The sequence below is a fragment of the Zingiber officinale genome, chromosome 1A (assembly GCF_018446385.1).
Source record: "Zingiber officinale cultivar Zhangliang chromosome 1A, Zo_v1.1, whole genome shotgun sequence".
Classification (NCBI taxonomy): domain Eukaryota; kingdom Viridiplantae; phylum Streptophyta; class Magnoliopsida; order Zingiberales; family Zingiberaceae; genus Zingiber; species Zingiber officinale.
This window is the reverse complement of record NC_055987.1, coordinates 58,188,441-58,213,598: the sequence shown is the minus strand read 5'-3', so window position 1 is coordinate 58,213,598 and position 25,158 is coordinate 58,188,441. Positions and strand designations below refer to the sequence as shown.

General features: G+C 39.0%; 1 protein-coding gene across 1 annotated transcript in view; it reads left to right on the top strand.

The window, feature by feature from the left end:
- The window catches only part of LOC122025271 (ubiquitin-conjugating enzyme E2 variant 1D-like), a 29,156-nt gene extending 12,497 nt beyond the window's left edge, over positions 1–16,659 (top strand). Inside the window, exons 2-4 of the mRNA XM_042584053.1 lie at positions 15,927–16,066; positions 16,143–16,268; positions 16,355–16,659. Of these exons, the coding sequence (XP_042439987.1) occupies positions 15,927–16,066; positions 16,143–16,268; positions 16,355–16,495 (407 nt within the window). The 3' untranslated portion in view covers positions 16,496–16,659. The remainder of the gene's footprint in view (positions 1–15,926; positions 16,067–16,142; positions 16,269–16,354) is intronic.
- Positions 16,660–25,158: the final 8,499 nt, after the last annotated feature.

Below are 25,158 nucleotides of genomic sequence, written 5' to 3'. Positions count from 1 at the left end.
TGGTCATGGTTTCGATGTTTGACAATACAGAAAGACATGTAGACATGGACAATGCAGGTGCAGTTGTCCATATGGAGAGATACTGATCAGGGTCTGATCAGGTTGGATGAAGAAGAGTCAAGTAGGTCAAGGTTGACTGGATACTTGACTGGGAAGTCCTAACTGGGATGTTAGGCCTGAAAGTCCCGTGAGTGAAACCAGGCTCGGAAAGTCCCGTGAGCGGCCAGCGGAAAGTCCCGTGAGTGAAGGCAATCGGAAATCCGGTGAGTGAAGCCGGTGAAAACCCTAGTGAGGCTAGGTAAGTGAAAGTCCCGTGAGTGAAGCCGGGGGTTGGAAGTCCCGTGAGTGAAGCTAGGCAATTGGGAAAGACACAGTGAGTGAAGCTAGGTGAAAGTGAAAGTCCAGTGAGTGAAGCATTGGAGAAAGTCCCACGAGTGAAGCTAGCGATTGGGAAAGACCGTGAGTGAAGCTAGTGGAAAGACCTGAGTGAAGCTAGGCGGTTTGGAAGTCCCGGTGAGCCAGGCAAGGGAATCCAGATGGGTCAAGGTTGATCGACATCTAGTGAAAAGTCCAAGTATGGAGACTTGCACGGAAAAGTCCAAGTACGGAGACTTGCACGGAAAAGTCCAAGCAGGAGCTTGGCACGTGAAAAGCAAGTACGGAGACTTGGCACGGAAAAGTTCAAGTATGGAAGCTTGGCGTGCGAAGTCGGAGAGGGCTTGTAGCTCGCTCGACCGGACGAAGTCGAGAGGGCCTGTAGCTCGCTCGGGACCAAGTAGGGTTTAGGTGGGAGCTCAAACCGATCGTCCGTGACCGATCCGATACCTGTTGGGTTATCGATCGGTCTCGGTGACCGATCAAGAACCAAACAAGCATTCGCCGCTTATCTCGATCGGTCAGACCGATCGGTGATCGATCGGGAGGAGGGCCCGATCGGTCGTGGGACCGATCGAGGAAGGACTGATCGGTCCACGATCGATCAGAAGGGCCCGATCGGTCTTGTGACCGATCAGACCCTTCGTGAACCGATCGGGACGAAGCCCGATCGGTCCGATATCTCCGTTGCTACGCGGCTAGTTTCTTCATGTCTTCTTCGCAGTTATAAAGGAGTTCAAGGGCTACGATGCCTCTTCTTCTTCCTACTCCGACCGCGATCGAGCTACGAGCTCTTAGCCATCGAGCCGTGTGAGCTCCTTCTCGAAGCTTCGGTGAGCTTTCCTCGGATCGATCACCGCTAGTTTCAAGATTCGATTCCAATGACAAGAACAAGAGCCTTGTTTTTACATTCATTGTCTTCATTTTGTCTTTGTAGACACCTTTCTTCATTGCGAAGTTTCGCATGAGGTTTCTCCACCCAGAAGGAGTGTTCTTATTAGCCGGTTTTCCGGGGACTCATCCACCGACGGATTGATAGGCTTCGTCCACCTTACGGATACGCCGAGGAGTAGGAGTCTCATCTCCGAACCTCGTTACATCGACGCGTTGAGGTTTGATCTTCTTGTTTTCGTTTCTTGTTTTTATTTTCCGCTGCGCTAACCCTAATTTGTAGAAAGAAACGCGAAGATTTGGGGTCGGCTATTCACACCCCCCTCTCTAGCCGCGTCCATCGATCCTAACAAGTGGTATCAGAGCGAGGTTGCTCTTCAACGGATTAACACCCAAGGGAGCACAAGTTAGAGAATGGATCTACTTGGAGAAGACATCACGATTCCACCCTTCTACGATCGCGACGACTTCGCTTTTTGGAAGGTAAGGATGAAGTACTTTCTTATGACTAACCTAGTTCATTGGAGTTGTGTGCAAGTAGGGTTTACCCATCCGGTGGATAAAGACGGAAAAACCCTAGAGAAGAAAAAGTGGACGAAGGAGCAAATCCACCAATCCACAATCAACGATGAGGTAACGAAAATTCTTGAACTTTCATTACCTAATGACATTTTGTGTAAGGTAGGTGGATATAACAATGCCAAGGAGTTGTGGAACAACTTGGCCAAGCTCCATGAGGGAAGCTCCATTTCAAGTCATGAAGAGGAGTCAAGTGAGCCAAGTAGCTCACATCATGGAGGAGAGGAATTAGAAGTTGAGGGTTACTCAACATCTAAGGAAGAAGAGGAGGAGAGTTCTTCTTCAAGAATGGAGCAAGAGGAAGAAGCTTCTACCTCCGGAAGGGATGAAGAAGAAAGTCTTCATCCATCCTCAACCCTAGGTAACTCAAGCATTTCAATTTCAAATAAATTACACATAATGTGCTTTGAGTGTAGGGAGTATGGACATTACAAGAGTAAGTGTCCAAGGAGGATTAGGAAGACTCCACCGGCACCAAAAGTCAAGGAAGCCGGAGTCCCGATATGCAAGGGCAAGGAGCACGTGGTGTGCTTCCAATGCAAGCGAAGGGGACACTATAGGAGCCAATGTCCGAGGGGGAGGCAACCTCACAAGGACAAGAGATCGAGCACATCGATAGGGGGAGCTAAGGCAAACCCTAAGGTAACCTTTAAGGCTCATTATTGCAATTCTAATAAGACACATGCTAGTAGTTTTATTGCAATTGCTAATAATGATAAGCATGTTAATTATAGGAATCAATATATGTGCATAGGTGCTAAACATGTTAGCTTGAATAAGGACAACTCTAGAAATGTCAACCCTAGGATTAACTCATCTAAGGTTAAGGGAAACCTAGATAGGAATCCCAAAACTACTAGACATATGCCTAGGAGTACCTCAAAGAACAATGACAAATAAAAACTTGAGGTATTAGAAAAAGAGAATCAAGTCTTGAGGTCAAGACTTGATACTTTGGAAATGACTCTTAAGAACTTGGAGAAGTCATCTCTAGGGTTTAAGGGTCAAAAACCAATATCCAAGGACAAGAAAGGTTTGGGTCACAAACCTAAGTCCCAAGTGGTCAAGCCCACTTATCATAATGTTCCATTCGATTATGGAACAAAATCTAGGGCAAGGAAGACCATCACCAAGGTCACAAGGGGAGTCACCCCTAGAGTTGATCTTGATGAGTCCCAAATGACCAAGGCTTCAAAGCCTAGGAGGGTCATTAGAAGGGTTGCTAGGGAAGTCATCCCTAGTGAATACTTAGTGAACTCAATGAGCTCCAATAGGTATTGGGTTTCTAGGAGCGTGATTCCATCACACTAGATGGTTTAGGGTGTGCCAACTTTACTTGAATAGGTAGTTAACCTAATCATGACAAAAGGTGGCACTTTAGGAATTTTCAAGGTGCAATCAAGCCTTGAAAATGAAATTGAAAATTATTCCTAAGGTGATTAGGATGTGCCAATCACATTTGAGGAGTTCTCTTAGGTCAATTTAATTGGCACATAGTGATCTAAACATCCTTGGTATGTGATTTTAGGTCTATTACACTTAGGAATATAGAATTTAGGGCAAAATGATCAAAATTATCAAAAATGGCAACTAAGGCTAGAATTAGGTATTTTCTATACCTTTATATATTGTTTGCCATATGCCATGTCATGACATCATATTTATTTTGTAATCATTTAAAATGTCATGATAATGCTTAGGTTAGTTAAATGTCATGCTTTATTTAAGTTTCATACTTTATGCTATGATATCATGACATTGGCACATGTTTTCATTTATGATACAATTATATGCCGTGTCATCATCTTGTGCATTAATGATCAATTAACTTGATTTAAGGTTAAGAAACACAATTTGATATGGAGATCAAATGGTTGTTTAGAAAAATGCATGAGAACTTAGAGTAAGCTAACCTAAACCCATATCTCACATCAAAATTGACTTGGATGTGTTTGATACACCCTAGATGTGTGTGAGATATTAGGATTATGAGTTAGGATCAAGGTGCATAGTTCTTGTACCTAGATGAGCCTAATTCGAAATTGAGGATCATAGGAAAAGCTTGTGTACAAGTCATGTACATTTAGCCCTAAGATTGTGATCCCAAATTAAAGGGTTTAAAATCATTTCAAAATTGATTTGAAAAACCTTGATGAAGCTTTTCTAGTGATAGCATTCATCATTGAACAAGTTGATACAAATATGAGTTAACTTTGAGCTATTTCAAAACTTTTGAACTTTGTATCAAGATTGAAAAATGGAAGTTATTTTCATAGAAAACTATTTTTCCATGATAGTATATGTTATGAGGAATGTATCCTCAAAATTTCACAATTTTTGGAATTTTCTGTAATTTTCTAGAGGTTTCTGAATTTCGTGGAGAGAAATCAGAACTTATCAAATCTTTATCAGGTTTGTGGACCGATCAGAAGGGTTTCTGATCGGTCCAGGGGAGCCTAGATCGGTCACCGATCCAGAGCCCCGATCGGTGGACCGATCGTATGTTTCAGTTTCAATTTATCGTCATTCGAAATCGCAGTATGGAATCGTGTTTTAGGTTTCTAAAGGTTTGGAACTCTCCAAGACATTGTTGGTGCAATGGTCAAGGGGGAGTTGACCTTTAGGGGGAGTTTTACCTATTAGTCAAGGGGAGTTGACTTTTAGGGGAGTTTTTACTCGTTAAAATTTTTGAGAATGAGTGATATGAGATTATCACTAAGTTGATTATTGATATTAGTATCAAGGGGGAAATTAAGGGTTTCAATGAAAGGTATGGGACTTTCATTATGAAGAAACTCTTGACCTTGATTCACTCTTTTTGATGTGTGTCAAAAAGGGGGAGAATGGAGAATGTCTAGAGAATGTTCAAGGAAGAACATTGGTGTTAGTGGGAGAGTTTGTTGATCACAACGAGTGAAGTTGTGAATAACGATAACTTACTCTTCAGGGGGAGAGTTTGTTGATGTGTGCCAATAGGGGGAGAATGAAGGGTTTAAGTTAGGCCTTTATTATCTAAGAAGGAGGTTGCCCTCTTAGAAGGAGAATGTAAGGTTGTAACTTATGCTTCATTACCTAGTGGCATGAAGAAAGTTGAGGCTATTGGATTAGCCTAACTTAAAGGTATTGTCAAACATCAAAAAAGGGGGAGATTGTTGGTGATTTTAGGTCAAGGTTGACCTAGTTGACCAAGCATAAACCTGCGTGGTTTCGATGTTTGTCGACAACACAGAAGATGAGCGGACAATGCAGTGCGGTTGTCCATATGGAGAGATACCGATCGTGGTCCGATCGTTGGATGAAGAAGAGTCAAGTAGGTCGAGGTTGATGGATACTTGAGAAGTCTAGCGGGATGTTAGGCAGGTTGAAGTCCGGTGAGTGAAACCAGCAGGAAAGTCCCTGGTGAGTGAAGCCGGCGGTTCGGAAAGATTACGGTGAGTGAAGCTGCAGCGGTGGAAATCTGGTGAGTGAAGCGGTGAAAATCCTAGTGAGTGAAGCTAGGTGAAAGTGAAAGTCCCAGTGAGTGAAGCCGGCGGTAAGTGGAAGTCACGTGAGTGAAGCTAGACGATTGGGAGACTAGTGAGTGAGGCTAGGTGAAAGTGAAAGTCCCTGGTGAGTGAAGCCGGCGGTTGGAGAAAGTCCCGTGAGTGAAGCGATTGGGAAAGACACGGTGAGTGAAGCTAGGCGGGAAAGACCAGTGAGTGAAGCTAGGCGGTTTGGAAGTCCCGTGAGTGAAGCGAGGGAATCCGAGATGGGTCAAGGTTGATCGACATCCGGTGAAAAGTCCAAGTATGGAGACTGGACGTAAAGTCCAAGTACGGAGACTTGGCACGGAAAAGTCCAAGCAGGAGCTTGGCACGTGAAAACCAAGTATGGAGACTTGCACGGAAAAGTCCAAGTATGGAAGCTCGTACGCGAAGTCGGAGAGGGCTCGGTGGCTCGTTCTCCGGCCGAGGAAGTCGAGAGGGCTCGGTAGCTCGCTCGGGACCAAGTAGGGTTTAGGTGGGAGCTCTAAACCTGGATCGGTCCGTGACCGATCCTGATACCGGGTTATCTCGATCGGTCCGGTGACCGATCGGAACCAAACAAGCATTCGCCGCTTATCTCGATCGGTCGCCAGACCGATCGCTGATCGATCGAAGGAGGAAGGGCCCGATCGGTCGGACCGATCGAGGAAGGACGATCGGTCCACGATCGATCAGGAAGGGCCCGATCGGTCGCGACCGTCAGACCCTTTCGGACCGATCAGGATGAAGCCTGATCGGTCCACATCCTAGCCGTTGCTACGCAACGGCTAGTTTCTTCTGTGTCTTCTTCGCAGGTTATAAAAGGAGTTCAAGGGCTTCTACGATGCCTCTCTTCTTCTTCCTACTCCTGACTGTGATCGAGCTTTGCTGAGCTCTTAGCTTACTGAGCTTCGTGTGAGCTCCTTCTTGAAGCTTCGGGTGAGCTTTCCTCGACTGATCAGCTGCTGCTGTGAGTTTCCTGAAGTTGCTGCTTCGGATTCCAGTCGACAAGAACAGTAGGCAAGCCTTGTTTTGTACATTCATATTGTCTTCTGTTTTGTGCTGTATTTTTGTACACCTTTCTTACTGTTGCAAGAAGTTTCTGTGGTGAGGTTTCTCCACCCAGAAGGAGTGTTCTTATTAGCCGATTTTCCGGGGACTCATCCACCGACGGATTGATAGGCTTCGTCCACCTTACGGACACGCCGAGGAGTAGGAGTCTCATCTCCGAACCTCGTTACATCGACGCGTTGAGGTTTGATCTTCTTGTTTTCGTTTCTTGTTTTTATTTTCCGCTGCGCTAACCCTAATTTGTAGAAAGAAACGCGAAGATTTGGGGTCGGCTATTCACACCCCCCTCTCTAGCCGCGTCCATCGATCCTAACACGTATTGTCCCGGCTGGCAGCGCTGACAAGGAAGATGTCCGATCGGAGGAGTAGGTAGGGAAGCCTCCCTCTCAGGAACAGCTGAGGAGGAGGTTTTGCCCCGCTCGGATGGATGCCGGGAAGTTGATGGAGCAGAGGGTTGTAGGACTGAATTGCCAAACGGGAAGAAGTCTCCGCCTAGTGCTTCTTGCGGCGTTAGATGAGCCGCTCACTAGAAGTGGCCGACTCCGAAGGTACCGAGATCGGCACCATGGAGGGCCGTTCGGGGGGCAACTTGCCAGTTGTGGCCGCTGCATCGCTAGCCGCCACCCTGCTTCCCCCGGCTTCACCGGTCGGCTCCTCTGAGTGCTCGACCGACAACAAGGCCTAACTCTCCAGCTCGGCGATGCCTTTGGCATTGATCTCCGCATCGGCAAGCTTGCTCTTGCTGCTTAGCATGATTAGGGTTACAAGAAAGGACGAAAAATCAGTTAGATTCAAGGACGACTGGAAGAAAAAGGACATATCTAGGGGGAGGGACAACCGCGTTTGAATAGAGCTTAGCCCAAACACATACAAGACCCCTCTAATAACAGCCGATGTATGTGATATTTCTGATTGGCCAAGATCGCGGCTGCTTGAAGGTTGTCCGACCGACCTCGATATCGGCCGATCGGAGGAGACTTTGCTAACTCTATCTGCCAGTCGGTCGGGAATTCGGGCCGGACGGGGAGACGTACATAAAAGTAATGCTCCCTCTAGTGCTTATTGTAGGAAGACATTTTATCGAAGTAAACGACGTCCACTCGAGCTTAAAATGGAAAGGTGTACGGTTCGGATAGTTTACGGTAGTAGAAATAATGAAACATACGGGGTACCAAAGGAATGGCGTGTAGGCAGAATAATATGACTACCCCGCACAACAGTCTAAAGGAGTTGGACACTAATTGATACAAAGAAATATGTAAATATTTACAAACTTTGGAGAAAAAGGGGTGAATGGGAAAGCGCAGACCGACTAGAAATTGATCTTTAAAAAAGGACAGAAAAAATATCGGGAGGTGTATGAGGACAGTAGTAGGCAGATGGGATGACAATCTTATTGCCCTCTGGGAAAAGATATGTTAGCTGCATCTGGTCGGCCTCGTCGTCGATGAACTTAGATTCGGTGGAAGTGTACTAGAGCCCCGGGACGATCGAGGGAGGACGAGGAGATTTAGTCATGAAGTAGAGAAAGGGAAGGAAAATAAGGATTCAAAGAGAGAAGGGAAAAAAGGGCTTACGTGAAGAAAATCGTTGGCGAAGGCTGTGGGTGGAGAAGCAGAGAAGTAGAGAAGATGATGGGGAGTGCGAGAAAGATGATAGGGCAAAAGAAAAGGCTGGGAATTTAAAAACCTAGGGGATGGCTGCTCTGAGCCGTTTGATCGAGGGCTTTGAAAAATGGGGATTCATCGCGACCGTTGAATTCGAAAAGGATGTTGTCACATCAAGCACAAATAGTCGTTTGTCACATCACTCATGCAGCGGCATGCAAAGGTGACACGTGACATTCGGTTACAGGTGACATTAATGATACGGCAGAAAGTATGATTACAAGGCATGGCCAAGCGTGCTTTGCATTAATGGGTGAAGATCTGAATGATTTTCAAGAAATTAGGGTGACATCAGCGACAATTAAAAAACGTTACAATCAAGGCAGAGATCAGCAAAAAGTTAGAAAATTGGCTAGGGTGACATTAGCGACAATTAAAAGGCGTTACAATCAAGGCAGAGATTAGCAAAAAGTTAGAAAATTAGCCAAGTGTGGACAACCCAGCTGAACGACAACAATAAAACTGTTTACGATCTTCATTGATAGCCGAACGACAGCTATAAAACCGTTCGTGGTCTTCATCGACAGCTGAACGACGACTATAAAATCATTTGTGGTTTTCATCGACAGACGAACGACGACTATAAACCCTAGAGTCAAATAACATCGAAGTCGAACGACGACTATAAACCCTTGAGTCAAAGAACATCGAAGCCGAATGACGCTTGTAAGCCCTGGAACAACAGACCTCACAATCAAATAACAACTCCGAGCCTGAGCACAGCCGGTCGGGGAGAAAGAATGATGGGCCACACTGAATGTCTAGTCAGTCGGACTTGCAGCCTCCTTCGACTAGACTTGAAGGAAAGACTTGTGATGCGGTGATGAAAGGGGACTCCACCAGTAGGTCAAAGTAGAAGAAGAGCAGCAGGTGTGGAGGTCAAAGTTAGAGCAGTCAAAGGCCCCCCCGGCTCGGGAAGCAAACCAATTAAGCCGAGTGACGCATCGTCTGTTCGGACGGGCGTGGCCACTCGGTCGTCCCAAGCCGTATCCGAACGACCGTTCTGGGAAAGCTCGCAATTATGGCTAATAGCCAAGCAACAACTCCTCTGAACCACTACCCCTGAGCGGGAGACATGTCTAGTCGGACAAAGGGCAGCCCACAATAGTGCAGCTGAACGGAAAGCAGGACAATACTCTGTGCATTATGTCCGAGTGGGGACTACTCGGCCGAGCAGCGGCTGGCCGACCACGTGTGGGTCCACTAACTATCTTGTCATATCTTTTTAGGAGTTTGTGCCGTTGATAGCAGAGCATGCCCAGTAGATAAATCGTACTTTAGAAACTTCTAGGCCGTTACATAAGTTTCATGGCTGCTTAAGGAATGGTGTCAGAGACGCTTTTTGATTTGTCTTTTCTTAGGACGCCTAGGAAAATGTGCCTAAGCTTTGAGAGGCGTGCACAAACACTACAGTGACACTATAAAAGGAGGTACCCATCTACAGGCGGAGGTATGTGCAAATTCATTTTTTACACGCTTTAGCTACAGTATTCCATTTTGACGAAACTAACTTGAGCGTCGGAGGGCCAAATACCGGGAACTTCTTCCCAGCTCGGCATTGACGTTTTTGTGTTGCAGGACTACGGGGAGCTTTATCGTGTCAAACTTCCAACCACATCTCCAGTTTGCCGCCATCTCCATTTTCGGACAGGATCACAGTCGTGCCTTAGGGCACGACTTGTTCCTCTCTACAACGACGCGCTTCGGTTCGTAAAGAAGCAGAATGCAACATAGCCGTGTCAGAGAACACAACCTGAGTGTGTTGGTTGTTGGAAAGCTCAATTTCACCTCACCAGGGCTCAGAATGAAGAAGCCCGTGCTAGAGGACATAGGTTAGTCGTGTTGGCTGCTGGAAGCCTCTAATACACCTCGCTAGAACATCGAATGAAGCACACCCGTGTCAAGAGGCCACAACTTGGTCGTATTCCTTACTGGTAGCCTCGATCGTCCTTCTTCAAAGCTCAAAAGGGAGCATGGAAGCTTCGGTTGGTCCTTGTCAAGACATAGGAAGGAGCATGATCGTGTCGGATGACACTAGCTAGATGCTCTTGCATTACAATTGCTTCACTCACTTTGCTATGTATACTTTCTTTATTATGTTTTTTTGTTCGAGTCATCCATTGAGTCAGAAACTAATATAAATCAGACACGAACTAGATGCTCCTGCATTACAATTGCATCACTTACTTTGCTAAGTATACTTTCTTTATTATGCTTTTTTGTTCGAGTCTTCCAATGAGTCAAAAACTAATATAATTTCTTTTTCATTATGATTTTCTTCAGTTTTGTGCGCCTCTTCAATGAGTAAGGGAAACACTAGAAATGATCAAGAGGTGGAAATTCTTTTTGTGGCTCTTCTATATAATAGTCAAACAAAGGCTCTCTCACTAAATAACATATCCTTTAATTTAAAAATTGACTAATGTTAAAATAAGTTAATATGTGGTGGAGCGAAAGATGTGGTGGAATGAACTTAAATTCCTTTTAAGGAGAATATGGGATTTTGCTTGAGTTAGTGGATGTATAAGCGTACCCTATGACCATCTTTGAGTCGATGGAGTGCATTAGCTTATTCTTTATAATAACTATTATTTTATTCAATCCCTCTATCAATGCGTCTCTTATGTGCATAGTAGAGATCTTAGTTTGGTGGATAGAAATACATAACAACAACAACAACAACCAAACCTTTTCCCACTAGGTGGGATCGGCTTGGTGGATAGAAATAGCCAAAAAAAAATCCCATTCAAGCTTTAGTGAGTATAGATGAGATGTTTTACTATCTCTTAAAATCAATTTTATCAATTTTTATTCCTAACTTGTACCTTTGTTATTTGTTCTTCTAAATTAGTTGACTCTCTTAAGTCCTTAAGATAGTGTGATAATTATAGGCCTATGTCATGGTTAATGTGAATGTTCCTTAAATGTGGTAAGTTGTTAGGGGCTCTCTTGAAGATTCAATAAATGTTTACTAAAGCCTCCCTTTAGAAGTACTTGATCTTTAAGAGGTTTGAATATTATCAACTTTTAGATACAGCTCACTTTGTGTGACAAGAATTCTAGTAGTTTGTCAAGAGGCTCTTTTGAAAGGTTAGTGTTGTAATAATAGATTCTTTTGGAAGGGGCAGTTTGTCAAGAGTCTCTTTTGGGGACAAGTATTGGGGATTGCTTGAGAGTATTGGCCTTAGGGAATGAATCACTCAAGGAGATAAAAGTTTCAATTTTAGAAGTATATTGACTGTTTCTTAATGATCTCTTATTGAGGCTCAATTTTGGGTATTTTGGTTTCATGAAGGGAACCATCAGGTGAGGTAGGAAATAACTCCTACTGTGCTAAGATTGCATTACCTACCTCTAATTTTCACATAAAGTTAGTGTGGTAACTCATTATGTGATTTTTTTAGATCGTCCTTGGGATGTTGGAAAGTTGACACTACTAAAGCCTTCCTTGCTTCCTTTTCAATCAGTGATTGAGGGCTCCCTTTTGTTATTTGTCGCTTAAGTTTAGATTTGTAAGGATGGCATTAAATCTAAGGATGAAATTCTTTCCCCTAAATTTTAAAATATAAACGTCAATGACACAGAAATTGTAAAACAACAGTCTACCAATGATGAGATGTGTGATGCTTATTAGTATAAAGACCCATCTGGATAGAAACTAGGCATCTCTTTATGATTGACGATGCTCAATATATCCATGCAATCTTATAATGGCTTGGGTGAAGTTTTGGTATTGATTGGATTAACTTCCACTATTTATAATGATTTTGCATGTTTTGGTTTTGTATATTGCATAGTTATTAAAAAAAAATGTTAGTGTTCTTCTATGTGTTATCTAATGAAAACGTGGGTGAATATATATAACATCATTAAATATTTTATAATTTTATCTATCTTTAATATTTCATTTAAAGAGTAATTTTTATGTTCATTCCTTCTAGTTTGATTGTCCAATTTAGTTCTACTAAATCTAAGAACATCCATATAGTTTCTCTATAATATTTTTAAAATTTAGAATAAATCGTCCACTTTATTAAATTTAGAAAATCATTTTTCACTAAACACTATATCAGCTATCATAAAATTTCTATTTATTTTTTATTATTCTCTCTTCCACTTTTTTATTATTTTTTCTTTCTCCCTATGTAATATCTACTTTTCATTATCTAATCTATTCTCTTTATTTTTTCTGTCCCAAATGAAATAATATTTTAATGTTAGTGAAGTACTATTCATGATATTTAAATTTAGAGAATGAATAGGATAGCTGATACAAAGATTTTTTTAACATAAAATATAAAATTTAAGATAAATTCCGTGTTTAGGAAAAAGCTGATGTGGATGTTCTAAGTTGTTCTTGTATTTTAATTTTAGGACATTTACTACTTGCATTTATATCTTTTATCTCTCATAATAGTGGTTCTATTTCTCTTATTTGTGAATTTAATATTATCCATAACTAATATGCTTCTAAATTAATCAAATTTCCTAAAAAACTGCATCCAAAATTGGCAAATTTTCAATAGGCACACCTAGATTCAGTAGCCCCAAGGGCACACTTGCTCTCACCTGTTTTTGATATCCAAAATACCTTTAATGATATAAACATTAAGTATTTTTCTTTCTAGATTTTGTTTTTTTTTGGTCTAAACATCATTATTTTGGACAAATAAAACTATTATTTAATTCAAAAGAGTGAAAGTTATTTATTTATTTTAAAATTGTTTTTAAACAATCAAGATGATTGGCCAAATCACTGATGATATTCTTGTGCATGAAATACAAAAATAAGGGCATGGATATTTTCTTGGAACGATGTTAATTTCAAATATGGCCTTTTCATGCATGAAATGTAGAAGAGCATGTGCATCCCCAAGCATGAAATTGATTTCGTATATGGTGCTCACTTTTGCATTTTAACATCTTTAGGCCCATGAAGGTGATTTGACCATTTTCATGGTTCATATCATGACCAGATAATTAAACTAAAGGGTATTGAGGTACCTAAAAGAAAAAAAGTGAAGTGGGCCCTTTAGGAATTTCTGAAATCACGTGCACCCTTTTGCAAATTCTTAACTTTAGGTGTGTTTTTGAGAAATTTACCAGTAGAAGAGAAAAGTATGATGCACTAGAACATGTGGTGTATTTATGGTTTCACTTCTTATTTTAAATTTTAAGAATGTTGTTTATATTTATTTAGGAGTATGTTTCAATTTATTTGAGAATTTGTTAAAGCTTTTGGGTAATGAAGTATTATTTTTACAAAAAAAAAAGAGTTAATAATCTTGTAGTAACTCCCTTGTATTGGATTGTCTTTCAATTAATAATATTTTTCTCTTTTGGTGAGGTAAGTTGTTCTTGGTTCTATTTCAGCATGATTAAAAAAAAAAAGGACAACCCGGTGCATGAAACTCCCACTATGCAGGGCCTCGGGGAAGGATCCATTGTACGCAGCCTAGAGTCGTCAATTTGGGTTAAGCCCGTCGGGTTGACCCGCCCTGCCAAACAATTTAAGCGGGTTGGGTTGGAATTTTATCAACCCAAGTCCGCACGGGCCGACTCGCCTAGGCCCGCGACCCGCGTGGGTCGGTCCGCGGGTTGAGAAACACATGTAATCAGTTTATATCAGTAGTCAATGCTGCAACTGCGAGAGTACCAAGGGTTAAATTGTAGCATTTCATTATCTTCTTCGTTGAGAGGAATACTGAAAAGCTCATACTTGTGAAGTTGAGTGTGATAGACAAAAGTTACAGAAATATATATGCACACAAAGTCGATTAATCTTAAAAGTAGATGACTTTCTTATTTGATTCATTTATGGGATAAATCTGAAACATACATTATGCACAATGAAGAGTTTGGTGTGTGTACCCAAACTAGATGACCTTCTTAAAAGTAGATGACCTTCTTATTTGATTCGTTTACGCACGCACAGCCAGGGTACCACTGATCTAAATTGCTCGACGCACAGCCAGGAGTCCTAATTACTATTCCTCTTCGTTACACAATTTTATGCCAATTTATTATCTTTCTTTGTTATAATTTAAAAATAAAAATAGTACTTTTGACCCAACATAAGTACTTGTTTATGTCCATTTATATTTAAAATACTTGTTTATGAATACATTTGATTGATAAAATATTTTCGAAGTAAAATATTGAAGATATGAACTATTTTTTTTTAATTTTTTAAAAAAATTTGATAGGCCCGCGGGTTGACCTGCCAAACCCGCGACCCGCCTTGAATTGGGTTGGCCTGCCAAACCAGCGACCCGCCTTGGATTGGGTTGGGTTGGAAATTTCCCAACCCATCAAGTTGACGGCCCGCCCCGTCCCACCCCGCCAAATGGTTGGCCCGCCACGGACCGACCCGTCCCGCCATGGGTTGACCCGTTTGACAGCTCTAACGCAACCTTACCCTGTTTTTTGTAAGAGGCTGTTTCTAGGATTCAAACCCGTGACCTTTTGGTCACATGACAACAACTTTACCGTTGTGCCAAGGCTCCCCTTCCTACTTCAGCATGATTAAAGAAGAAATATTTTCTTGAGTGATGTATGACGGCTAAAACTAAACAAGAGTATGAATATATGTTTTTTTTTTTGTTTTGAATAATGAATGTATTCTATGAAATATGATATGATCAATAATGATTATGTCAAACCAAAGATATTATGCATATGATAATATTTTTTTTTCATGAATTAATTTAAAAATTCTAAACTAATCAACTAGATAAAAATAGTATTCGCCATTAAAATTCTCATGAGGTTGAACATTTTAATGTTGGCCAAACACAGATTCGTGCATGCATCAGTGTTCATCTGAAATGTTGATGTTTGACAAACAAATCCGTGCATACATCTCCGTTCATCTGAAATTTTGATGTTTGGCAAACAGAGATCCGTGCATGCAACACTGTTCATCTGACATTTTGATGCTGTGATCATTTAGAACATTTAATAATGTGGCTTGCTCCAATCACTAGCCTAATTATCGTGTCATTTGGTCCATTTGACATGAAATGAAAGTGTAAAATTTTCTTGGCTTCCCTAATCCTTTTTTGGGTCACAATACAGAGCATCGTTGTCTTACATTAAATCATTGAACTCTCACCATACTGCCAATGCTGCAAATATTTAATGATTTTTCATAGAAAGAGTACATTCTTGTTTTATTTTTTTAACTTATTGTTGTAGTTCTAATTTCTTTCTTCATGGGCATTCTTTCATCTGAAGGGGAGCCTTACGCAACAGTAAAATTGTTATTTTATGATCAAAAGGTCATGCGCTCGAATCTTGTAAACAACCTCTTGCAAAGAGCAAAGTAAGGCTGCGTACTATGAATCTTTCCCCGAGACCCGCATAATGAGAGTTTCGTACACCGGGCTACCTTTTATGAACATTCTTTCATCTTCTCAGTTCTGTTCTTGTGCATTGAGCAGTTGGTGTGTTTTCTATTTTTATAATGTAACAAAGTAGATATGTTCTTAAAAAAAGGCTAGATCCGCTACCTTAACAGCCACCCTAGTACCGGCCTCATAAATATGGAGGAAGGTAAATACAAGTACACAACGTTAGGCGCATGATTGGATAAACCCATGTCATCAGTTCTTGAGAATCAACCTCTAGCCATTAAGCTAGAGATGTTATGCACCCACCGTCTGCGCTACGCCCTAGGGCAGTAGATATATTCTTAAATAGTGGTATAATGTTGCAAATTTTGACCAGATATTTGAATGATAATACATCTTTTTTCTTTTCCCGAGTAAATACAGTCAATTAGTTGGATTGGTAGCCATTAGAACTCATTACCATGGGCCTTCACTTGTTTCTCTTGTAGTTCCTCGGAACTTCAGATTGCTTGAAGAACTCGAACGAGGAGAAAAGGGCATAGGAGATGGCACTGTAAGCTATGGTATGGATGATGGAGATGATATTTATATGAGATCTTGGACGGGAACAATTATTGGTCCTCATAATGTAAGCAACTCCAGTTTCAACTTAACATCTTCCCATATTTATACCATCCTCATTTTTTCCGTTATCACTCTCACAGACTGTCCACGAGGGCCGCATTTATCAGCTGAAGTTGTTTTGCGACAAGGACTATCCAGAGAAACCACCTAGTGTTCGGTTCCATTCCCGTGTTAATATGACTTGCGTTAATCATGATACCGGAGTGGTAAGCCTGTATCTTGTCCATAGAGTCAAACATATTCATGATGGTCAAATCGTTCTCCTTCATACTCATGTTTGATAAATAAACAGGTTGATCCAAGAAAATTTTCAGTTCTAGGGAACTGGCAACGTGACTACACGATGGAGCATATCTTGACACAGCTTAAGAAGGAAATGGCCACATCACATAATCGCAAATTGGTTCAACCACCAGAGGGTACACGCTTCTGAGACGGGCGGACTCAGTTGTGACTTTAGATTGAAGGGGACTACCCATGTATCAATTAGTTATTGTAGTCTACTCTTTCATGCTTGGTTCGGAACTTTTGGAGATAATATCCAGTGTGGAGTTTGCTTCTTTGACTGCAATTGCAGTGAATTGCTTATCGTCTATATCTCTCTTATAGCGCACATCTCTCTTTCTTTCGGGGATTACGAATGATGCTTCGAATTTTGGCTAGCTTTGTGTTGCCTTGATGGAGAAGCATACACTTGAGAGTATCTTAATTTACAGTCTCTCAAGTGTATCCACAATGGAAATGGTGGAAAATATTGTTGCAAGTTTTTAAATAGTGATAATGTATTTTAAAAATTGTTCAATGTTTTTATGGCACAAAGAGTATGGAACATTGTCACGTATTTTTTTTATAAATGTCTTCTTCATGCGTTAGTCATTCTTCCAAAGGTTAGTAGTTATCTGTGATTTACCTTCTTAGTATTGATCTTGGGATGGATTGGCAGGGTGCTGGGGGTGAGTATAGTTGCCTTTTGCCACTAGGAGATATGATGATGAGTGAGTTAAAAAATTTTAAATTTATATTTGGGTATCGGAAAGATAATATGATATGTAGACCTACTCAAATTATGACTTGGTTTATAAGAAATGGGAATAAGATCTTGTTCAATTAAGGTCCCCACAGGATGTCCAATTAGTTAGAGGGTGATATCCTTGTTATAATGGGACAAGGAATCAATTTTCGACAGATCCATGTCCTCGAAAAAAACTTCCCCTATTCTCTAACCATTTGGCGGTCAATATATAAGTCTTATTGATGTTATTTTATTTAAAATATTTTATTTAATAATAATATAAATTATTGTGTTTTTGACGAAATAAAAGTAGGTTAGAAGGATCTATTGTTGAAGGTTATTTAGCTGAGGAATGTTTGACATTCTATTCTTTATATTTAGCAAATTATGTAGAGATAAGATTTAATTAATCATCAAAAAATGATGATATAAATATTGACTCAACATTTGCATTAAATGTATTTACCATCTCTAGTTATGTACTTGAAAAGGTCATTGCAACTAAGTTTAATATTGAAATATTAAAGAAGACATCAATGTATTATTCAATTATCGTACAATCATATGCAACACATGTTTCATAGTATTTAAATATATAATAATTTAAGTCATCATTATTTACAAAATTATTATTCTTAATTTATAGTGAACATAAGAATTGTGAATCTTAGTCATTCTCGTTTTCCACTACACCAAATTGAGCATATATATAGTGAAACTGTTGCCTTATGATTTATCAATCATGTAAGTTGTTTTGTAATAGTTATTAAAAATATATGTTACAATTAATTTCAAATATAATTGATTAAGTATTTCTTGAAGATACAAATCTTCCGGATCATCTGGAATTAAATGATTTGAGATAAATTACTAGATACCCAAATGTCATTAGGATATGATATGAAAAATTTATTTCCAAAGGATTTAGGTTTCATATAAAGGAAGTGGAATGTAAGAAAAAAACTCATAATTATGATGTAACTATTTAGGCAACTACTAGTAGGAATGATTCCTAAGCATTAACTATTAGAAAATCTTGTTTTAAACTTCCACATGAGGTACATATGTAACCACCAACAATAAGTACAAATCACACATATCAACATTTAATTTAACAAGGTAATATCTCATTTTATATATCACAAATTTATTGTTTGTAGAAAGGAAAAGTAAAATTTTAATCCATCAACCCATGCTTCCTAATGATTTAATTCATCAACTATTTATTCAACCTTAGCATCAATAACCACTATTGCATCTTCATGATAAGGGGAATGGTAAGTATCATCCAGGTATAATGTTCTGTAAGAATCATTTGACATTACAATGTTAACCTCTTTATTAATCAATTTAGTTACAAATTAATGTATCTAGATTATTATCTCATAAAATTAACTAGAATAAAAGGGCTTAAATGTCGCCAATCACACAAAACTTGCATCAACATGATATCAAGCATATATTTTAAAAGAAGAAAAAAAGTGCTTAGGTGTTCATACATTTAATTTCATGATTATGTCACATATAGCAAGCTATTGGAAATTTACATTCCTTTTTACTACGATGGGTCAGACATTAACAACATATTGCAGGATCACACACTGTCCCTAAGCATGAGAAGTTATCATGCTGATGAGTTGCTTTCAATTCTCTCACATACTTTGTTTAGATTGGCAAGATTCGGATAAACTTGATGGCTCTATATCCCTCTCTTGAAGAACAATGAAAGGATTCCAGGTCGCTCAGTTATCCTAGACAACTAAAAACAGCTTCTGTCCGGTTACACTCTTCACTTCCTTTGTGTTTAATTCTTATTTGCATTTTTTTGCTGGAATCAATAATTTTACATATGGTCAAAATATACAAGGCACTGATGTGCTCATACCACAAATGCACAGTATCATCAAGTAATAAAAATACCTTCCAATGGGGCCAGATTGTTGAGTACCAAAATATTTGTTAATATTAGCCCTAATACCAATTATGAAATGATTGAAAAAGTCTCATTTTGTATCTATTTCATTATTAATAAAAGACAAAGTTAGTTATTATATTTACTTCAATTCAGTGTCAAATGAATAAGTATAATAATATCTTAGAGTAGGAGGTTCTAATCTACAACATATCAATTAGTTGAATTGATAGTGAGATATTATAGATATACATAGAACACTACTCTTAACTATTCCTAGTCAAACATTAATATGCAAGAACAATATTAATGTGTTGAGACTAGCATGTAGGTCAACAGATGATTTAATCTCATAAGTCATAGATATGAGATATTAGGTTGACACATGGATATAATATTAGAGAAAATGTGTTGAATGACCCGTCATGAGAATGCTTTATGGATCATTATATGAGTGTCATAAACATTCTCATGAAACTATTGGTATGAATAATCCTTAAATCTGAAGTCACTACGGTTTCCTACATAAGGCGTTGTATACTTTGGTATCGACAAACGTCACCTGTAACAGGGTGGACTATAAAGTCGATCACTGGTATGTAATAACTTATGCGGAGGGATGTGAGTGATGTAAATGAAATCTATCCCTTCCATATGACGGAAGTAATATCTGTGGGTCCCTTGATTAGTAAGACAAAAAAAGCATGACAATGCCCAAATGAGTTAATATGAGATATTAAACTTATTTGATTGAGTGTGTTTACTTAGAGATCAAGAAAAACACAAATATTGATATGAGGATGACACGGTTTATGGCTCATTGATCAATCTAGATATCAAGGATAGAAGGACCAAGTTATACAAGATAATAATCATAGAAAGGTTTGGATACATTACCAACATTATGAGAATCTATTGGGTCACACACAAAGAACAAGTAGATTTGGAAATGTATTCATACGATGAGTCATTGGATTAAGTCTAATCCGAATTGTACTTATTGAGTTAGACTCAATTGGATCCAATTATTGGATTGAGTTAATTCAAACTAGAGTCATTGAGTCAATTCAAATTAATGAAATGATGATTCATTGAAGTTAAAATTACATGAGAATCAATGAGTGGGTGAACTTGAATTTACCATGGAAAATGAAAGGTCAATTTCAAAAATGTTGATTTGAATTCTAGAAGGAAGACCAAAAGACTCTTCATAAAAGATAACTAAGAGTCGATTCATGAAGGAGATCAAGAGGCTCTTCATGAATTGAATTCATGAAGGAAGATCAAAAAAGGCACAAGGACTTTTGGTATTCCATGAGAGTACAAAAGGTGTAATTCATTGATTTTCGATCATAAGTTGAAGTGAACAAAAGGTGTTTCATTTTTGGTCTTTAGGGTTAAATGGAAAATTACTAGAAAAAAGAAAATGAAAGAAAAATTATAGAAAAAGGGAAAATAAAGGATCTAGATTAACCAAATCACAAATATGACAATATCAACAAAGACACAATTCCCTAGCAATAACACTAAAAATATGATGTGCTTGTACCGCAAGTGCACGATATTGTCAAGTAATAAAAATATCATCTATTGGGACCGTGTTGTTGAGTACCAAAATATTCATGAAGTGGATTATCTAGACAATCAAAAAAGGTTGTGTTGTTGGAAGAAAAAAAGAGTGATCCAATGAAAATGGTAAAAAATCTAGTTTGGAAGGAAATTCTAGAGTTTCAGTTTAACTATGATGAATGTTGACGAATGCAATTCCTTTTATCTTGATGTAAGATTATGAAGGGATTCACCCAAATTTAATTGAATGTGTCTATGGTGTGAAGAAAAGCACAAAAACATCGGTGTGTCTATCCTAATTGCAACTGATAAAGTGGATTTGAAAAAAAAAACCAATTATGTTTTATGACAAATCATGAAACCTCAAAAGCGACAACCACTTTCATGGTAGCCATACTAGCGGTCATTTTTTTTTTAAAAAAGTCCTATCATTAGAGCTCCACGAGCCTCTAGATGCTACTCTTACTCTGTGGTAGGAACTCTCAAGTCAGTTCTGTTGGTATAATTTGTACTAATGGTGTAACTCAGGTTTTGATGAATGACAAGTGAGTTAAGTTAGGTGTTATCATGATCTAACCTTATTACCGAGTGTACAGGGTTAACTAACTTGACGGGTCAAGAGGACCAAACATTAAGCAGAAAGTCCAATCAGGATGTGTGATTCCTGAGTAGTAAAGTCCAGATGTGGGATTTTGGCAGGAGGGAAGTCCGAATGTGCGATTCTGCCAAAAGATTAGGATGTTCGATTCCCGAAAGGAAGTTCAGATGTGCGATTCTAGTAAGAAGACCTGGTGGGTCAGATTGACCTCAAGGAGGTAATTTGACACACAATAAGTGAAGGTAAGTCACTAGAGAAGAGTGACTAAGTGAGGACACGTCTCTATTGAGGGGACAGTAGCGTTGGTCTAATTTAGGTCCATTTTGGAAACATAAATTGAGACCTTTACTAGATCCTGGTCTGAAGGACAAGGTCTAAGTCATAAATTAAATTATATTATTATTGTGCTAACTTTACTTTGTAGGTTAGATATTGTCATGTTAGACTAACCTAACTTGTAGGGCAAAAGGAGCAAAAATGCCTCTGGTGAACAGTACCTGAGGCGCATTCAAGAATTAGAGGGCGCCTTCAGTATTGTTTATGGAAGGTGTCTTTGATGCAATGGAAGACGTCTTCCAATGGATAAAATCTAGACCTCGTCGGTGATAAGGAGAAGTAAATTCGGGATGAAGTTTTTTGCCTATGGAAGGTGTCTTCAAGGCTATGGAAGGCGCCTTCCACACTTTTTATAAGGGTGTCTCAACCAAGCATTCTTCAACAACTTTTATATGAGCTTCTACGCTTCGGATTGGCTTTCCAACTGCTTAGGCTTCTTGCTACTACCTTGCTATGACTCTACTATGTCTGACTATTGCTGAAAAGTCATCCAAACACCGAGTTCGAGCAGACTGTCTACAAAAGTGTTTGGTAACAAAATTTAAGTTTTATACTTAATTTCTACAAATGGAAAGTGTAGCTTGTTATATTCTTCCAATTCTTTTTACACTCGATCCCATCTTCTGGTGGTTCTGGAGGAGGTACTTAGCGGATTGCCCGTCGATAGGTCTGTGAGACTTGGGTCTTTGAGTAGGAGTCGTTGAAGGCGCCGAACCAAGTAAAACCGAACTTGTTCTTTTACTTGTCTTTTTGTTTCTGTGTTTTTTTGCTGCATACTTTGATTTCAAAATGAAAAGAAATTTTTTTTGAAAACCACATGATTCACCCACTCTCACGTGCATCTTGATCTAACAAGTGCTATTAGAGCCCAGTTCTGCTCTAAATTGGTGCAACCACCAATCAAGCAGGGGGAACCATTTCTCTTTTCGGATTTTGATTTTTCGTAATTTATTTAACTTGGTAAAATTTATCTCTTCAAATAACTATTTTTCATTCAAATTTTACTCGAAATTGGTACAACACCACTCGAGTCATTGACATATATTTTTTTTCAAGCACTACTAATCCAAGACCAAGTCTCGGTACCTCTTTTTAGTTTTCTATCTTCAGTGATCAATGACCCAACTTGAGGGATTCATCACTGCTCATTCTCCTCTCTTTAATGGGAATGATTTTCCATATTAGAAGAAGAGGATGGAAGTTTACTTGAAGACGGACACTGAGCAACAATTCACCATCCGACTAGGGTATTGGGCGCCTGTAGATGAAATAACAAAAGTACTACTCGATTCAGAAAGATGGAGTTCAAAAGATAAGAAGAAAGCCTAGAATGACTCAAAAGAATTGAACATGAACCAGTGCAGACTCACAAAAGAAGAACTCAACCGAGTCGAGCCACACGAGAATGCAAAGGAGTTATGGGACAAACTTATCAAACTACACGAAGGAACTACTGACTTAGGGGTAACAAAGTGTGATCTATTATTAAATTCTTTATTTAATATTAAAATGCAAGACACAGAAATTGTAAGCCAACTACACGCGAAGATCAAGGATATCCTCAATGGCCTGCACATGTCAGACATTAACTCGAGAATCATGATGTTATCAGGTACTCTCTAAACTCGTTCCCTCGAAACTCACTATGAGCATTGATCATAGATGCCTATAAGGTTTCGAGGAACCTCTCAAAATTAAAGTTCGATAAATTATTTTGTGAAATAGAGTTGCATGAATAAACTAATGACCCAAAGGTCGAGAAAGGAATTACATTTCTTGCAAGAACTTTGAAGGAACCTAAACTTGAAGTAGAAATTAAATCTAAATTGGAATCAGATGAAGAAGAGTAACTAGTGAACATGATAAGGAAGATGTTCATGTTGGTTGCTACCCAGAATATCGTACTAGTTCCCCTGTACAAAAATTTTGTACAAGTCCTGAACCTTTCCTAACAACCTATTGTGTTCTTTAGAAATTAAATTTGGAATTACAAACAGAACTTAATATTATTGATTCCAAATTCAACTTATCTGTTCTTAGAGGTTTAGACTTGGATCGCAAACGATGCTTAACATTATTAATCCAAATCCACCCATGTTACAAATTCGATTACATATTTATTTCAGAGATCGACTTCCAGGTTAAACATGGCGAGGCACTAGGCCTTCTTGGGTATGAGATCATCCACCACTTCCTAGACAAATCCTTTCAACGAAATTCAATATTTAATCTCCTTATAGTAACCCTAGGTTTAACCATTAAGAACAATCGAATCACAAGATCGAAAAAAAAAAGAAACACAAAATCGAAACATAAATTCGATAACCTAGAATCATTACCCTCTTGTGTTTGATATTTCAAGATCTAAACAAAAGAATGAACTAGTTATGATGCGGAAACTAATAACTAGTTATACCTTTTCTAGCTTATAGACCTCACAATCTTCTATCGTATTCCTCTTCTTATCTCGGACATCGTGTGGGCGACGATCTACTGAGACGAGAATCCACCCAAGCCTCCTTCTTCTCCTTGTAAGTTTCGGCCACCAACAATCTTCTTGAGATGAAGAACTTCGGCCTCCAACCAAGCTCCAAGGGATGCTAAGAAACAAAGCCTCATTTCTCTACTTCTTCTCCAAGCTAAATCCGGCCACCAATATCTCCCCCAGAGTTGATGCTATCGGCCACCAAAGAAGAAGAAAAGGAGGAGAGGAAGGATGAGAGCCGACCACCACCAAGGAAGAGAGGAGAGGAATAATAGATATGTGTTGTGAGGTGAGACACCTCTACCCTCTCTTTTATATTCCTTGGTCTTAGCAAATAAGGAAAGTTTTAGACATAATTAAAACTTCCTTATTTTCCTTGCCAATGGCTAATAAGGAAAATTTAATTAAAATTTCCTCTTAATCCATCTTATGGATAACCCCTACAAATCCTCCAAATAAGGAAAGTTTTAAACATAAAATTAAAACTTCCTAATTTATTTCCGAAAATTTTTTAAAATAAAAATTTCTTTTTTAAAATTCCCTTCATGGTTGGTTATAAAAGGAAATTTTTATAAATTAAAATATCTCTATTAAAACATGTGGATGATTACAAAAAGAAAAGTTTTCTCCAAAATTAAAATCTTCCTTTTAACTACAAATAAGGAAAGATATTAAATCTTTCTCTTAATCCTTTGTAGAAACTATAAAAGGAAAATTTTAATTTTAAAATTCTCTTTTAAATCATGGCTTTCACATAAGGAAAGATATTAAAATTAAAATCCCTTTTATTTTTATTGTGGCCGACCACCTACTTGGGCTCCAAGCTAGGGTCGACCACCACTTGAACCCATCTCTCCTTGGTTTGGTTGTCCCTAGCTTGGGCTCCAAGTTAGGCTTGGCCGACCACCTTAAGGTGGGTAAGAAGTTGGGTTTATGTGGGTATAAGACTTTATAAATAAGAGGCTACGACAGGGACCGAGAGGAGGAATTGGTTTTGGTCTCCCGATGAACTTGAGCTCCCCGTGTTCGCCCCGAACACCCAATTCGAGTTCATCAATAATAACTCATACCACTAAAGAGTTATTATTGAACTACCGCACTAATCTCATATTACTATATGAGCTCCTTCTTATCATGAGTGTGTTATTCTCCCTGTGTTTAAGATATCGAATGTTCACTAATTA